At 31.3% G+C, this 17389-nt stretch overlaps 1 protein-coding gene across 1 annotated transcript; it reads right to left on the reverse strand.

Moving 5' to 3' along the window:
* Positions 1-869: 869 nt before the first annotated feature.
* Positions 870-6847, reverse strand: LOC129871106 (uncharacterized). The gene is made up of 17 exons (XM_055945980.1): positions 6720-6847; positions 6497-6631; positions 5572-5771; positions 5278-5354; positions 5104-5199; positions 4876-4999; positions 4690-4748; positions 4548-4613; positions 3654-3724; positions 3461-3557; positions 3179-3253; positions 2967-3065; positions 2250-2393; positions 2120-2149; positions 1958-2020; positions 1721-1798; positions 870-1477 (listed from the first exon to the last, which is right to left on the reverse strand). The coding sequence occupies exons 2-17, from the start codon at positions 6613-6615 to the stop codon at positions 1394-1396; spliced, it is 1482 nt and encodes a 493-aa protein (XP_055801955.1). The 5' UTR covers positions 6616-6631; positions 6720-6847; the 3' UTR covers positions 870-1393.
* Between the last annotated feature and the right edge of the window lie 10542 nt (positions 6848-17389).

A 17389-nucleotide genomic window follows, 5' to 3' on the forward strand; every position in this document is an offset into this window, starting at 1 on the left:
TAAACTTCACAGTTATCATTGTTAAAACTCATCAAGTTAAGAGAGCATTAATTAAGAAAATTAAGGTGCTAAAGTCTTTCTTGTGTTCTGACTTCTGGTATTATCTCTCTATTACTTTCTGTACTTTGATTACTCCACTCTACTGTATCTGTGTCGCTTTCGTTATTTGCGTTATTCGTTATTTGCTTTTTTATATCGCTTTGAACTTCTTAGCCTTATCTGACCTCTTTTTATGCTTCTTTTGAGCCGAGGGTCTCTCGAAAACAGCCGTCCTACCTTGGTAGCAGTAAGGTCTGCATACACTTTACCCTCCCCAGACCCCACGTTGTGGGATTTCACTGGGTTGTTGTTGTTGTTGTAGGCTTGAAGCTATCGAAAGAATATCAAATATTGACGGTGATGAAGGCTAGAGACTTTTGGTGGATGTGGAGCCAAGTCAGAAATGGACACCCACAACTTTTCACCGATTAGAGAGATCATCTTTAATACATTAAGAAAAAAATGTTCACGGAGACTATCATAGTTTATCAAACTCTCGCAAGACTATCGAAATCTTCGACTTAGCTCCGAAAGGAAATCCCAACCGACCCTTACCTAACTTATACAATTTGACCTAATGCTTTATTTTTGTACTTGTTAATCTTGATTCAACACTACGTGCCTATTTTTTTTCCAATAACTAATTATTTTTTCTGTAAATACCACATATTTAATTCCCTCTATAATTCAATTTTCTTTCGTATGAGTGGAAATCTCAATAAGAATGCTTGTTTTACTGTGCGCAGGGTAGAAAATTTGTATAAATATGTTGTCATGCTATTAAATATTTCGATAAACATTTGATGATAATTTAAGTACAAGTAATAAGCTATTCAGAATTAAATAATATTACCAGTCAACTTGTGTGATAACTTGAAATATTTCTGGTTCTCAGAAACAACTATGCTATGAAAATTAACCATATGTAATGCTTCCCCATATTTGGCTCAAAAAGGAACCATGTAAAATAGAACAAGATTGGCCTACTTCCATATTTTACCCAAGACTTTGATAAATAAAAAAATCAACCAACATCCTCAATGTATATTCTTTTTCTAGATAATGATGGTGTTCAAACAGCTGGACGTCAACTATTACATCATCGGGAATCTGCTACCTTCAACCAACACAAGTAGTGCCTGATCTACGTTCCGATACATGTTCGATGAACTCGTGTTGGTTATGTCCAAAAAAAATACACACAGCTATCTTGATTCCACCAAACTCTTCACTTTCCTCCTTCACTTGGTCCAGGCAGCAACGGCAAAATTTACCATGCTCATATGATAAATAATTGGGGGCAATATTTTCACTATTAGAACTCATAACCGATATCTCGAAAACTACATTTGCATTATGATTTGGGCGACAGCTTTTTTTGTGCAACGTACTTCCCATATTTCTTCAACACGGCATCTTCAGACGAAATATCCCATAGCTGCAAACGATAAGCAAAGACAATTCTCAGCCCAAAAACACAGAAACTAGAGCTGCATATATAAACGTTGGTTTATCAAGAATACACAAGAAAAACACTTAAAGTAGTTGATTAATCGTAAGAGATGGCTTAGAACCAATAGCTCTTTAAATTGTGTTACCGAGGACCTCCTTCCAAAAAAAAATATGACGTCTGGGGGATTTACCAGGACTAACCAGAAGTTTCAAAAGGAACCCAACTCACCTGCAACTTTCCTTTAGAGCCACCAATAGCGAGAAAAAAGGGGCAATCATCTGAGAAGGATACAGAGAAGACGGCTCCCTGATAATAAAATAAAACAAAAGAGGCGTCATGATAGTATTTCGTCAATCCAAAATGTCTAAGCAACCATCTACAACCTTGCTTTCATAACAGGTTCGAGGAAATATTAGCATCAAACTTGAATTTGTAAGAACCACAAAACATTTGAAAATCACATACAGCTTTCGGATTCCTAGATGCGATACAAGAAGGCTGATTGTTGGTCAAATCCCATAATTTAACCTGCAGCAAATTTATCAAATTAATAACCACTGGAATAGCTCTAATCCCACGGAATATATCAAAACTAGGTAATAAGCAGCAGAGACAAAAAAAGAGTACCATCTTGTCCACGGAGCCAGTTGCAAGAAGCTGCCCACAATACACCAGCAAAGTGAGGAAAGCAAATATTGAAAAGGAAACATGAATTAAAGGGTAAAGCAAAAAAACAAACAAACAAGGTTTCACATACATTTGGGACTAGAGGATTAAAGCACAACGAGGACGCTTCTTTATCATGAGCATGGATGGTGAAACTTGGCTTTGTCTCGGAAGTAGAAGCAGAACTAGCAGCACGGATATCAAAACTAGTAACTGTACCGTTTGCCAAGCTGACCTGAAAGTTTTAAGGAACTCTGATTTGGTTAGACATTTCCTAATGTCCAATATACATCCAACACTGAGACTCCTGACCTGACTTTAAAATGGATTTACTCATCCATCCAAAAACAAGGTTTAGGTGTCATACAGTTATAAGGTACAGAAATTTAGTGATTGAGCCAAGGGGAAACATGATTATGCGGCATTTTGAATTTATCCAGTGTTTATTTTCATTTAAGTCCATAGAGACTCGGAGGCGGATAAATACTTATAATTTTCTGCATTAACTAATAAGTGTCAAAAATTTCAACAAGCAAAAAAAATAAAACTAATATGCACGAGGGAAAAGTAAACTATTGGCCAAGCTTAATTTCAATGTCATTCCACCCCAAACCCATAGTGTATCTACCTTACCAACGAACACAATCCCATCCTTGGTTCCCATACTAATGCTAAGAAATTATTGACAATTTCTCCACTAACGATTCCCATATCAGAATCAAAAGAACTACATTTTCATGTAGCATACCAAAGCAAATAAAGCCTTAACATAGATTGAATTAGTCACAAACACGGTGCGAGCACTGACCACAAATGAATGCTCCGAATGTGGATCCCAAGCCAAGCTTTCAACATCAGCGCCAACTGAAAACTTAAATCCACTGTGAGAGGGTTTCCTCCCATCCTTCTGCAAGACATGTTGGAAGTTGAATTAGCATCTTAAAGTAAGAAACTAATCCACAGTCCTAACTTCCAAGAATAAAGGGGGCAAAAAAGGAAAAAGGAGAAGTGCTTTATCACCAAGCAAACAGTATGATCGAATGACCCGCTCAGAAGAATCTGTGGAGCAAATGGATTCCATGCAACTGCTTGAACCTGTGTCAAACATAGCAAGACGATGAATCTGCTTCTTTCAATAATTTGAAAGCAAGCTAGTCTAATGTTCCATAGGTAATTCAACTTTCATCAGTCAGATTCCAAACTCTAGCAAAGACAAGATATTTCAACTTTATCTAGGTTACTGGGGGGAACTGATACAACACGATGAGATGTTTATAGAACTGCTAATTTTCTAAATTCTACCTTGTCAGTATGGTCCTTCAAAGTGAGATTACAGGCTTGGGTAGTCACATCCCAAACCCTGACTGAATGATCAGCACTAGCACTAGCAAGTATATTCCTGCATAGAATGTTGAATAAGATGATCTGAAGTTTGACTAAGCCTCACAGAGAGGCACTGACAAACATCAAACACTCATCAATCAAATTTCCATACCTATATTCCTTGTTCCAAGAAAGACCAAGTACTGCATCAGTGTGGCTATCCTTTTTGTATTTGATAGATTTCTGCAAGAAAATTTGCAAAGTAGGTAAATGGAGCATAAAAGTAAGTTTTCTCGGACAACTATCAAATACTCAGTAAAGATCATCCACCATGTAAATGATAATAACTGGCAAATCGTTCCCCTTCTTTCATTTTCTTAAAGAGTAAGGTTCACATAACAGCTGGTGCTTGCAGTGCTCTTATTAACCAAAAGGAGGTGCTGGGATTAGAAACACTGATAGTCACAGTATGCCTGCCATGTATGGCATGTTGCAGTAAATAGGTAGCGGCATGGAGAGTAAGTTAAACAAGAAAATGCCGATTGACCTGAAGTCCAAGCCTTTTAAGGTAGCTGCTCGACTTGTTTGTATAAGCCTAAAGCCCCTTGTAGGGTACCACCTCAGGTTGCTCAAATGGCCATAAATTAAAGCCTGTCGGACAACTAATGCAAATAGTTCCTACTCCAGAATACCAAGCAACAAAGTACAAACCTATTATTTGAAGATCTGGCATGCTGCACATACACGAAGTAAGAGGGACAACTGGCATTAGGAGAGACATGAGCCCGAGCACACTGACCAACTCCAATTGCCAAGTGCCATAGCCAACTATTTTTTCATTGTTTTATTTATTCTATAGTTTGCAGTAGCCTACAAGTTTATTCCAAATAAAAGCCCCCGGAAACTGGTTCACAGTGGCATGGAGAATGACCAATGAAAATCATTGACATATTTTCTTCCCTTAACATCTAGAACAAATTTCAGCTGCACAAGCTGACCAAGCATACAAGAGCATTCCAATTGAAAATTGGATCAAAGAATAGAAAGGTCAAATTGCTTAAATTACCTTTTTCCCCTTTCTCTTTATATCAGCAATGCCACCTAAAATAACAGATGGTTGCACCTCATCTATCTACGGAGAAAGAAGATAGTGAGATACGATCAGTAGTGACTCAGGAGTTCATAAACATCAGTGTGGAGTCACTTACTAAGTCAATGTCCCAAATTTCAATTGCCGGTTCCATTGAACCCACGGCTATGAAGTTACCTATCAACGTACAATTCATTTATTAACATGAGTAAATGAAAAGTTGCTTCCAAAGGTAACATATGTTCAAAACCAGTAAGAGAAAATACTTCAGCGCCATAAAGCTCAACTTCAAGCAGAACCATACCTCTCTCCCCGCCTTTAATAGGGCAATCGAGCCATGCTGTGCAGAGAGGAAAGGCAGGTATAATAAGAGCATGATGAACATACATGTTTGTTTCACCATCTGATAGATCTTCCAAAATCATTATCTGTTGGCACGGATCAGAGTCACAAATTAAAAGGGTGGGTAAATGAAATTAAATGGACCAAATAGATGGAAGTTCTATCAAGTCGTGAGGTAAGTTTTACTTGCCTCTAGATGACTGACATCATCATCATTGCTTGCACAAACTATAACAGAATCATCAGGTCTTATTATCATGTCATCATCCTCTTCAGAGTCATTATCCTGAAAGAAGAATTCTCCCAGTCAGTTATACTTGAACGGTTACAACATGATGGAACAACAAACTAATCGTACTGCAACCTTATCCTTGAGATATGGGTCCATGTCATTATTTGCATAGTACAAGTCTTTGAGTCCTGAACCAAAAAGCTCAATTCCTGACAATGTCAAACACATGCAAAGAGAGAAAAAACATAGGAACAGTTAATAAAAATTGATATAACCTAGGCTTGGGAAAAATTAATATGAAAAATATATATCTTATCAAAAAGAGCAGAACATGAAAAATACTGCCAGTACATTAGATATAAAAAATGAAGAAAAAAAAACTATGTTCAACCCAAATCAACATATTAGCCAATGGACTTAAGTTACCATCCTCCTCATCGTCATAGTTGTCCATGTCCAATTCCTTTAAACCATCTGTTATGTCATCAGTTCCTACAGAAGAAACTTGTGTAGCCTTTCCAAGTGCATCAGCAGCAGCTAATGCATGAGCAATTTCATCATCCTCATTTTCCTTGGATTCATCAACATTCATATCTTCTTCAGCTTCCTCATCATCACTATCTTCACTGGAAGGGAAATAAAGAAACAGACTTTCAAGAAGGGCAAAGTAAAGATTATACAGAACATAAGTATCAAGTTTTATTCCAAGAAAAATGTTAATTACTTTTACACCTCGTTTGGATTATTGTTACCCATTGTATTGTATTGTATTGTAATGTTAGTTTAAATACAATATTTGTTATGATAGTTACTTAAATTTTATTATATGGTATCATTAAATCTATCGTTAGGAAACAATGAAAAGTTTCATTTTATGTAATGACCAATTTGGTGTGATTGCATCGTTAGCTTAATTTTTTTCTTCTCATTTAGTTTGTACTCATTATTTAATAATTTTATTTTATCCTTTACCCCTACTATATGTTGTTTTATTACTGTCTGTTGTTTCCGTTGTTGTTGTTGTTAGATCTAATCCCGTATCCTACTTTTCTTGTAGGTTTATCCTCCAAATCGTTATTTAACCAAGGAGAACAATACAATCTATACAAACATTGTATTCATTGAAACAATACAGTATAATACTGCAACACAACATAATACATTATGAAACAATAAAACGGGTTGGTAGTTAGCCTAGCAATTTCAGTAAAACTGATTTAATTGGTTATAAGGATTATGCATTACTGGAAAACAGCATCTCCACCTCGACAAAGATAATGGTAAGGTCTGCCTACATTCACTTCACTTCCGGAGATTTGGGAAAAACATAATGAACAAGGGAAATAATTACCGTTTATCAAGAAGACCACTTTTCAAAATCTGTTCAATTTCCTCCTTTGAAGGTGGTTCAGCCTCAGCTGGTACAGACTTTGCAACTCCTTTGGGAACCCATGAAATAGCTGATATCATTCTTAAACTGATTTATCTACAACCACAACCAAACAACCCATTATTTATGAGAAGAAATCAAATCAATAGAAACAGAATTATTAAACAAATTTAAAAGGAATTACCAAAAATCAAACTTTTCGCGATTCAGAGAGAAAAAATTGTGGAGTTTGATGTTGCAGAGAAATATGGCGCCTAGGGTTTTAGCAGGAACTTAAGGAAGAAGATGATGCATATATTAGCCACTTTTTTGGACCCTGTTTAAGACATAGCCACTATTTTATCATAATTTGTAAATTTAGCCAATTCACAAAATAACTTCTATAGAGTTGTTATTAGACAAAAACATCCAGTAATTACTCTCCGGGTTTTCATTTTACTTGATGTCTATATCAAATATAAATATTTTATTTTATTTACGCATCACAAAACAAGAGAATTTTATTACTCATTTCTCATACCATTTTTATATTAAATAACTATATAAAATAGTAATAGTTGTCAAATTTAGAGTACTAAAATATCATTAATAAGATTGGTTTGATAAAATACACTTTTAATTAAAGCATTTTAAAGGATGTGTCAGATTAACAGAGGTCAACTAATATGAAACGGGAGGAACAGTAGTGAAGCCACATTGTGATTAGGGGGTTCATCCGAACCGCATTCGGCAGAAAATTATACTATTTATACATGGTTAAAATATCTTTTATGTATATAGTAGATATCAAACACCCTTTCGATTAATTTGTGTGTCTACTTCTTCAGATTTTGAATTTCCTTAGTTAAAATTCTGGCTCTGTCACTAAAAAAGAATATATCACAAACTTAAATCACATCCTTAAAAATATGATATATTTAAATTTAAGTAACAACTAAAACAAATATTATGTTTAGAGTATCAATATGATGAAGGGGAGCCTTGGAATAACTGGTAAAGTTGTTGTCATGTGACCCGGAGGTCATGGGTTTAAGCCTTGGAAACAGCCTCTGGCAGAAATGCAAGGTAAGACTGCGTACAATAGACACTTGTGGTCGGGCCCTTCCCCGGACCCTGCGCATAGCGGGAGGCTTAGTGGACCGAGCTGCAGAGTATCAATATGATACAATATAGTAGGTAACAAACATCTAAACAAATGAGTGCATGCATTGTTGTCCTTGTTGTTATTTCTTTTTCGCTCTACTCTAAATTATTTTTTCTTGAATTGAGGGTTTAGAGGAAAAAAAAAATTCTACCTCTCAATATAGTCCTCACATCCACTTATGAGATTACATTGGTTATCAGGTGCAATTTCTACTTATTATTTTCGTAAATCACAAAAAGCAATCTAATAAAATATTGAAGGAGATTTGGGTGAAATGGTTGCCTTTTAAAACGGTTTTTCTGATGTGGAGATTATGGAAATTCAAAATTCCCGTGGATGATAGAATTAGAAGATGGGGAATACAAGGGCCTTCGAGGTGTTGGTGTTGTACCAAACCGGAGCAGGAGACTTCGGCAATCAGATTTTGCTAACAAGATTTGGTCCTATTTCTCTTCTTTTGCATGTCTAAATATTCAAAATTTAAATCTAAGGGAAAGCATCTTGAAATGGTGGGAAGCTGATGTAAGGTAAGGAATGAAGGCATATTTTAAAGTTATCCCAAGCATTATAATATGGAACTGTGGAGAAGAATGAATCATAGAAAGCATGATTATCAAGGTACCACTTGGCAAAGGAGTGCGCATAACATTACTGGAAATATCCTAAGGTTACTACAAGTCAGAAAACCCAAGCATCAATTTCCCAATAACTGGCCAGAGATTATGCAAGAATTACAAGAAATCAAAATCAATAAAGTACAATGGGAGATGCCTCCTGCAGGATAGGTTAACTACAACACTGATGGGGCATCAAGAGGAAACCCAGGGGTAAGTTCGTATGCTTTCTGCGTAAGAGATGAAAGAGGAAATCTAGTTTATGCAAAGGGGGAGATAATAGAGGACACAACTAATACGGAGGCAGAAGCTAAAGCTATACTGGAAGCAGCAAAACATTGCAATCAAGCAGGATACCACAGAATTATCATGCAAACAGACTCCCTATTGATAAAACAAATACTAACAAGAAAGTGGGACTGTCCATGGATCATAGCTAGCATGATTGAGCAAATAAGGGAGTTATTGGAAAACAAGCAGGTTCAATTTCAACACATAATGAGGGAAGGAAACAAACTAGCTGACTACCTAACTAATCTAGCAATAGACAAAGGTATCAACATTTTTGGTCATTTCCTTGAGCTAGAATCAACAGGAAGGAGATTAGTTAACGCTGACAAACTACAATGTCCCTATATCAGAGTTTCACCATGCAAAGGGTGAAGGTAAAAGGAGGAGAAGAAGATGATGGAACTATTAATTTATGAAATATCTGCAAACAGAGGAAATGGCTAGCAGGATTTATACTCCTTTCGAAGTGAATTTGGTATTGCTCCCGACAAAAGTGCTGCATCAAAATAATGCTGAAGCTGTGAATAAAATAAGCATGCGGACTGACAATGTCTACATTCTTTATATTCTTGACGCTTTTCAGTGTTTCCACACTTCTCCTGTGTGACTCGAACCCAGAACCTACCGGTCGTGGGTAGAGGTGCTTAACCAACTGAGCAACCCTCACTTGTCCATTTTGTGTATGCTTTGAATTGAATAAAAGGTCCTGAGATGCCAAAAAAAAATTATTTTAAAAAAAGAAAAGAAATTGAACCGAGAGCTGAAAAAAATTATTTGGGCCGTAAAATAATTAGCCTTTGTTTTCCCGACAAGGCCCAACAGTTATGCTGGACTGGCTGTACTATATGCCTATTATTATCTAAAATAAAGCCCATCTATTTCTTTCCATTTCCCTTTTAGTTTTTGCTCTTTATTCTTTTCTTTAAGAGCATGTTTGGAAAGCCACAATATAATTGAGATTTGGTGCAATTCGGTGTAATCACATTTTTTTGCATGTTTGATAGACTAAGTAATTATTTGGTAAGACAGAAATTGGCTGTAATTGAAGGGAAGTAATTACACTCTTCAATTCTCAAGAGAGGGTAAGAAATTGGTGTAATTACATCATTTAATTAAATGAAGCTTTTTAAAATTCTTCTTTTATTTATATTTTAATTTATTCTCATTCTCAACCTTTAGTTTTTTATTCCATGCAATTTTTCATATTATTTGTTTAATATTATTCTATTTTCTTTTTCAAAATAATTTTGTTAGTGTTCTAATTTTTAAAATCATATTTATGTACGTTGTGTTAAAATTTGATATAAAAGCATTATGTTAAATTTTTTGTTTTGAATTTAGGATTTATGTCATTTTCAATTTCATTTGTTTTAGTACTTTGACTTGATATTTCACATTGCAAAACATTTGTTTTTTAGTTAAACTTGATAGATTATTTTTTTGTTAAATGTTTTAATAATTTTATGACATTATATTTATAATATTAACATTATTGTCAAACATACATTTCATGATGTTCATAAAAATCTTATACTTTTAGTTTATTTGATTAAATTATTTAAAATATACTAATTTAAAAAATATAAATAAATTATTTTTATAATATTAGTTAAGAACATATGTTTATTAATTAATATTTAATTTAATATCATTTATAAATATCCTTGTCTAATATAAATTTTAAATTTAGAAAATTAACTTTTATTTTTAAAATTTAATATAATCTTGTAATTACACCTGTGCCACCAAACAAAACAATTGTAATTACACTGTGACAAACAAACAGGTCATCATAATTATTAGACTGTGTAATTACTAGGCCAGTAATTACTACCCTAGTAATTACACAAATTCCAATTACCGGGTGGCTTTCCAAACAGACCCTAAAAAATCTTTAATTCTCATTTTATCAATTAATTACAATCTGTAACATAGTTTTTTCCCTTGTTTTATACAAAATTCTCAAATTATAAATTGTATAATTAAATTATATATTATATATGTTGTCGTCAAATAGAGAAAAAAGATTTTTAAATCAAATTTGGAGCGCAAGGGATGGATGCCACCATAAAGCATATCTTTTATAGAGGTGATTTCGTAAATCAACCAATGAGAAAATTCGTAGTCCAAGTGAAGCATTTTTAAACTTATAGGCGGATAAACAACATTTAAAAATTGTATGTATACATTCTTATCAGGTCGTCATTAATTCAATTATCCTTAATCTTTCGTGCTTGAGGGAGAAAAAGTGAGCATAAAATCAACTATTTTTTTCTTGTATCTTGTTTCAAATTGAGATTAATCGTTGATTAAAGTTTTATGAAATTTCCTTTGTTCCTTAAAGGTTGGCAAGTACTCTTACCAATGGTTAGACATTGGTGCAACATTACATGTTTCACAAATCCTTAACTTCAATTTTTTTAAAGAAATTTAAATTAATTCAATTGTGAAATAACACGACATGTTAGAAGACGCATGGACATACATACATAACATTCTAGAAGATCATAATATGAAATTGCTTTTCATATATCACTTTATCTCATTCATTACTAGTCATAATTTTACCTTTTAAAACATTTTTTTGTTCTATTGTCCATGAATTTGCCATTCACAAATTGACTACAAGTATGCGGTTGCTCTTCAAAGAATCCTCACTTTAATTTTTATCCATTAATTTGGTCCCCAACACCACAAGTGACAATTCCATTGCATATAGCTATGTACTTTTGCTTCTTTGATTTTGCATAAAAAAAAAGCTGTTTTTGGTAGATGTGGAAACCCATGCTATATCTAAGAGGAATATTAGATAAGCATGTTAATCAAGTGGTGTAGAATTTGGATGGTTTTTCTTATTCAGTATTCATATTACTAATCAAATTTGTATTGTGTATGACTCATTGAAGAGGAAAACACTTCATGTCAAAGAAATTATTATTTTTTCATTTTAAAACTTAAATCTGAAACTTCTGATTATGAATAAAATGATTTATTCATCTTATCACAACCCGAATTTGGATAATGTTTGTTGATTTGATTCATGGATGTCATTGGGCCGTTTCTGTGGCCTCAAAAGGAAAAAATTGTGCTCTTTAACAAAAGTCAAGGCAATGTATAACTCTATTGAGACATCTTTTTCATGGTGTGTTATTGCACTTTGAAGTTATTTTAAACACACACCCTAATTAAAGTAGGATTTTTTCGCTTGATTCGAATTAATCGGGCTTTAAGTGGATACTAGACATATATTGAATGAAAAAACAAAGAGAAGTAATTCAATTGTGAATTTGTGAACTAATATATATCGATTTATCTGTCTCATTTTATGTAATATATATATCTTTTTATCTCTCCAAATAATATTGATTATTTTTTTTTGAAAATTAATTAATTTCAACATTCTCATTTATCCTTAATGACATAATTTATTGTAACTTTCATCAACTCATTTTGAATAAATACGTTTTAGACTTAAATGTCGAAGGTCTTCTTTAATTTTTAAAAACTGCACACTTTATCAAATATTATCACATAAGTTAGAACGTAGAGAATATTAATTTACTCACCAAAAACTATTTAATCACAGGTATGTATACTTTTTTTTTTTCTCAGTGCACCTTTTTATTTATTTATTACTTACTTCTAATTGTTGATTGATAGTAGTTGACGAGATCATTAATTTTAATAAGAAAAGAAAATTATAGTCTCATCATTATATGTAACTTAAAAATAAATGAAAAAAAAGGAAAGATCACAGATAAGATTTGACTAAAACTTTACTACTTTAGGGAAGCAAGTAGCCATCCAAACGAGTAAAGGGACAGGCCACCGTCCGTCCTAGTCGGATGAATATGATTTCTACATTCTTAATTAAAATTTTGGACTCAAATTTTGAGGTATGAAAAAATATCTAATATGAGTACTTTTTCCTCATATATTTGATTTGATATGCTTTATTTTAGTCGAGCATCTATATTATAAACAATGTCTATTTTTATAAGATCGGAATAAATCTGCATATACAACCATCTTCTTAAATTCCATATGTAGGATTAAATTGAATATGTTATTTTTACATAAAACATTTTTTTTCTTTAATAAACCTTACACGATACAAATTTTAATTAGTCAAGACTTAATACAAATATCGCACACCGAGTAGGAAAAAAAAAAGAAAAGTAAAAGAAGAGAATATGTGCTCAACATGATTGGTCAGAGCATGACATCCAATGAATTTGTTTCTTGTAACTATCATCACCAATTCATCATCCTTCCAAGATTCAATTATAACTTCAACAAAAATTTGTAAAGTTTTTTTCACAAAATTTTGGTATCTGATGCCTTCTTTTTTCTTCCTCCTCATCCATAGGCCAGTGAATATAAAAAGGGAACAAAATAAATACATTATATTGTTACTAGACCATTCAAATTAGTCCATATATATAAGGTCAAATCTACCTTTTTGATATGATTACATGCACCTACTAATTTTTTTACTAGAGTTATAGGTATAGTGATACTCAATCTAAGTGTCTATAACTTAATTACTACAATTTTTAATCTTATGTGATAGTTAGTTGTCTATTAAAATTTGTTTACCTTAATAAATATAATGATCGAATTCAACGATCCTAATGTCATATCTGAATTTATTTGGACTGGCTTATTGATGAAAGAAATGATTTAATACTTTTTTTAGCTGAAATTTGAACTTAAACATCATAATCTTATATGTCTATATAAGAACAAATTGCATTACAAAAGTAACGATTTGCTATATATACGAAATAATACTGGCTTTCTTGATATATTTAATTAGTTAAACATCATAATCTTATACATCTATATAAGAACAAGAAGTTTACAAAAGTAACGATTTGCTATTTATACCAAACAATACTGGCTATCTTGATATATTTAATTAGTCTTGTTTTTAGTACTAAGAATCTTTTTAAACTTTCGTGCTTAGTTTACCACTTCGATTAGCCGCGAACTTTTTCTGTTCATATTGCATATAATAAAATGCATCTAATTTTTTTAAAAAAAATTAATGAACCTCGATGCAGTACTATATATGTATGTATATATATATATATATATATTATATTATTGTTATTATTATGATATGTTTTGTCTAGATAACGGAGCAATTTACAAGAGAATCATAGTGTATGTTTTCTTTTAAATATCATTATGTTTAAATATTTCAACCATCATCAATAACGGAGCTACAATTTTTAATAAAGATAATTAAAAATATAAAAAAATATATACATAAAAAAGTGATGAGAATACAACATTAATCTACTATATATTTGGAGATTAAGACGAATCTTGTAACACCTTCTATATTTATTCTCACAAATTGCTATGACATGTTAAAATACATTGATATATTATCAAAATATTGTATCTATGTATGAGTCAAATTAAAACAGGTTTTTAAAACACAATTTTTTTTGCCTTTTTCTCTAATTTTCAACTTTATTTTTTGTATTATTATTGCTTTTAGCAAGTCTCTTTCAAATTGAGTAAAATATATATATTCATACTTTTTTTTCAATTATTCTTTCCTTTATATGTCTAACTTGTCAAACAAAAAATAAATTTCACCATCACAACCATCATCCACCTATTTATTTACTATTCTTTCAAGATTCACTACATATAAATTTGAAGAATCATTTTGCCAACTTGGATGAAATATGTGAGGATTAGTAGTTGCAAATTGTCAACTATATATTAAATTCTTAATTAAGACATTATTATGATGATTACGAGACTGATTAGTAATAATTAATTTATTTTTGTTAAAATTCAACTCTAGTAGTTGTCTAATAACTAATATAATAAAATAATGTCATTTTCTAACATTGCATGGTCGTCCATGACCTTTCATGTTAGCTTTTACCTTTTCAGCTTTTAGTGGCCTTTCTGGTTTCTGAAACATATATATTGCAACTATTTTTTTTTCTTTAGTTTTCCGCCCACGGTTTGATATCGATATTACAATTTGATTAATTTTAAATTAGTGCATTGCATGTATTATTTTTGGAGCTAACGCTTTTAACGAGATGATTTTTTTCTTTTTCAAAAATTCGAATTCGAGACATGTATTTAAAGATAGGAGGAATCATAAATTATTTCAACACAATCCATTATCGATTATATTGCAACTCATACACAATTTGTATTTGCTATTTTTTTCTTCTTTCACTTGATGTCATTATTATAACTGAATTAACGAATTGAGTTTTGAGATATATATTTTATATATTTAATATTTTTTTTAATACAAATATATGGATTTGATGAAACTTATTAAATTCATGTGAATCAATAATTATTGCACTACATTTGCTCCTGACTCCAAATGTTGTGGTGAAATAATAAGTATTACTATAAATCTGTCTTTAAAAGGAATCCCATCCCCCCCTCCCAACCCCTCCCCGTGCTTCCGTTTCAAAGTGAGATTTCTTAATGTGAATTTAAATTAATTGGATACCAAATTGCGCATACCAGATACAATATAGGAAACAAGAAAAAAACAAAGATATTTTTCTCTGTGTACTTAATTGTAACTTTCATACGAATAGTTTCACATAATATAATAGAAATTTTTCAACATTTTTTTCTTTTTTTTGAAGTTTTTTTTTAATAGTTTATTGTTAGGAAATAGATCTAGATGCAGATAATTTGTCCATGAAAGTGACTCAAGCAAAATTATACTCTTTATTCAAATTAATAATATTTCCCTTAGTTGACTTAACAATAACAATTATTAACAAAAAAATACAAATTCAAGATTCTTATAGTTTTTTTGGTGGGGTACATAAGATTCTTGTAGTTGTTCTAATACACATAGATATATTTTAAACTATAGTATTATTCTAATTTCTAACCAAAACATAGAATCTTATTAATTAATGTTAAAAGTCAGAGGTTTAATTGCAAGGTGTTTAAAGGGAAAAAAGAATTGGCGATTTGCAGATATCAACTACCTTTATTTTATTTACACCAATAAAATGAAGAAACAAATAAATAAACATCATAAAATCCTTGATCATTCAAATAAAAAATATAAACATACGATTAATATTATTGGATAATATATTTGCGGGATATTTTAAACTTATGTTTAAGTTTATTGGATCATTGCCACAAAAATTTATGGAACAACTTATTTTGACATCACTAGTTGATGTTTGAAGTTAAACTTGACAAAAATAAATATTAGACAAAATATTTGAAGTTACGTATTAGTAAAGTGAAATTTATGCATTTTTGCTTGAAGTTTAGTTATTTTTATCTTTCTTCAATCATTTTGTTTTCAATGCAATTATATATGTATGCATTCAGTCATAAATGATAGAAATCAGACAAAAAGTGGCTAAAGCTCAAGCAAAAAATAATTATACAACAACAACAATAATCCAGTGAAATTCCATATCGTAAAATCTAAAAAGGGTAGAGTGTATACAAATCTTACTCCAATAATTATAATCAAACAAAAATAATTGCATTTCAATTATATTTTTCTAAACTTCAATCATGTAAAATTTTAAATATCATGAATGACAACGTCAAAATCGATATTCACTACTTGGTAAAGTAAAGATAAGTGGAAATCAATTTTTCGGCACGATAAGAAATCATAGCCGTTCAATATGCCGTATAAATCTGTGACATGTTCGTGCGGCTAATATTAAGCCACGTAAGCAACTTAGTGTTAATTATTATCATTTTTTTCTATTTAAAATATTTATTTTAATTTATTCCTTACTTTAATTTTTTTTATTTTTTTCCCTTTTTTAATTTCTTATTTTTTCACTTTTAATTATTTTTAAAAAATTATGTGGATTCTTTTAAAAAAAAATAATTAAAAAGTGTTCTTTAATTTTAACATTTTAATTTTTTTATATTTTATTAATTATTTTGATATTCATTCGAAATTAACTAATTTTAAATACAAGCATATGAAATTAAATTTGAAATCATATCAAAAAGGAAAGACAGAGAAAATAAAAAGAGTAAACAAAATCAATAGAAAAATAAAAGAGAAAATACTATGAATGAAAGTAAAAAAATTTAAATACAAGAACTTTTTTAAAAATAAAAATGGCGTGTAGATGAAGAAAATAAAAAGATTTAAAAACTAATTTTTTTTTAAAAAAAATAATTACTGACGTGGTGGCGAGTGTGTACAAACACAACCAACTTATTTGGTTGAAGGTGCAACATCAGCACAAAATGTGAACGAAAATGCAAAAAAAATGAGTTCGGATGGGGTGGGGTGGGGGGTTAATCGGACCCTAGTTAAGTTAAGGTGTATCATTGGGATTTCGGTCATTATTCATGAGGTACTTATGAAATGGTGAAAATTTCGTTACGATATACTTTTGATTTCTCAAAACTCAAAAGTTTGATCAAACAAGTTATTGGCTCGAGATGAACCAATCCAAATGCGACAATTGGTTGTTTCGAGGTGGCGTTGGGTCCCACATTTACAAAACTCCGATTCTTAAATACTCCTTTCGTCTATATTTACTTGACCCCTATATTATTTTTTGGGATGTCCAACAATACTTGTCCACTTTCTAAAATCAATGGATAATTTACCTATTTCTATCCATTTTACCCTTATTTAATACTACATCAGATTTTTCAATACTTTAGAATTATAAGTCAAAGTTAAACTTTCAAAGTCTAATAAATGATCAACTACACGTCCCTTCATGTCCCTCTATTTCAATATAAATGGAGTATGCTCCTTCTAAACCAATGCGCCACTTTAAAATCTTTTTT

This window comes from Solanum dulcamara, chromosome 10, assembly GCF_947179165.1.
Source record: "Solanum dulcamara chromosome 10, daSolDulc1.2, whole genome shotgun sequence".
NCBI lineage: Eukaryota > Viridiplantae > Streptophyta > Magnoliopsida > Solanales > Solanaceae > Solanum > Solanum dulcamara.

Coding starts and splice junctions, on each gene's coding strand:
- LOC129871106 (XM_055945980.1), bottom strand. CDS start 6,615: ATGATATCAGCTATTTCATGGGTTCCCAAAGGAGTTGCAAAGTCTGTA. Junction 4,749..4,875: donor TATTAAAGGCGGGGAGAGAG/GTATGGTTCTGC, acceptor GTACGTTGATAG/GTAACTTCATAGCCGTGGGT. Junction 3,254..3,460: donor TGAAGGACCATACTGACAAG/GTAGAATTTAGA, acceptor TGTTTGACACAG/GTTCAAGCAGTTGCATGGAA.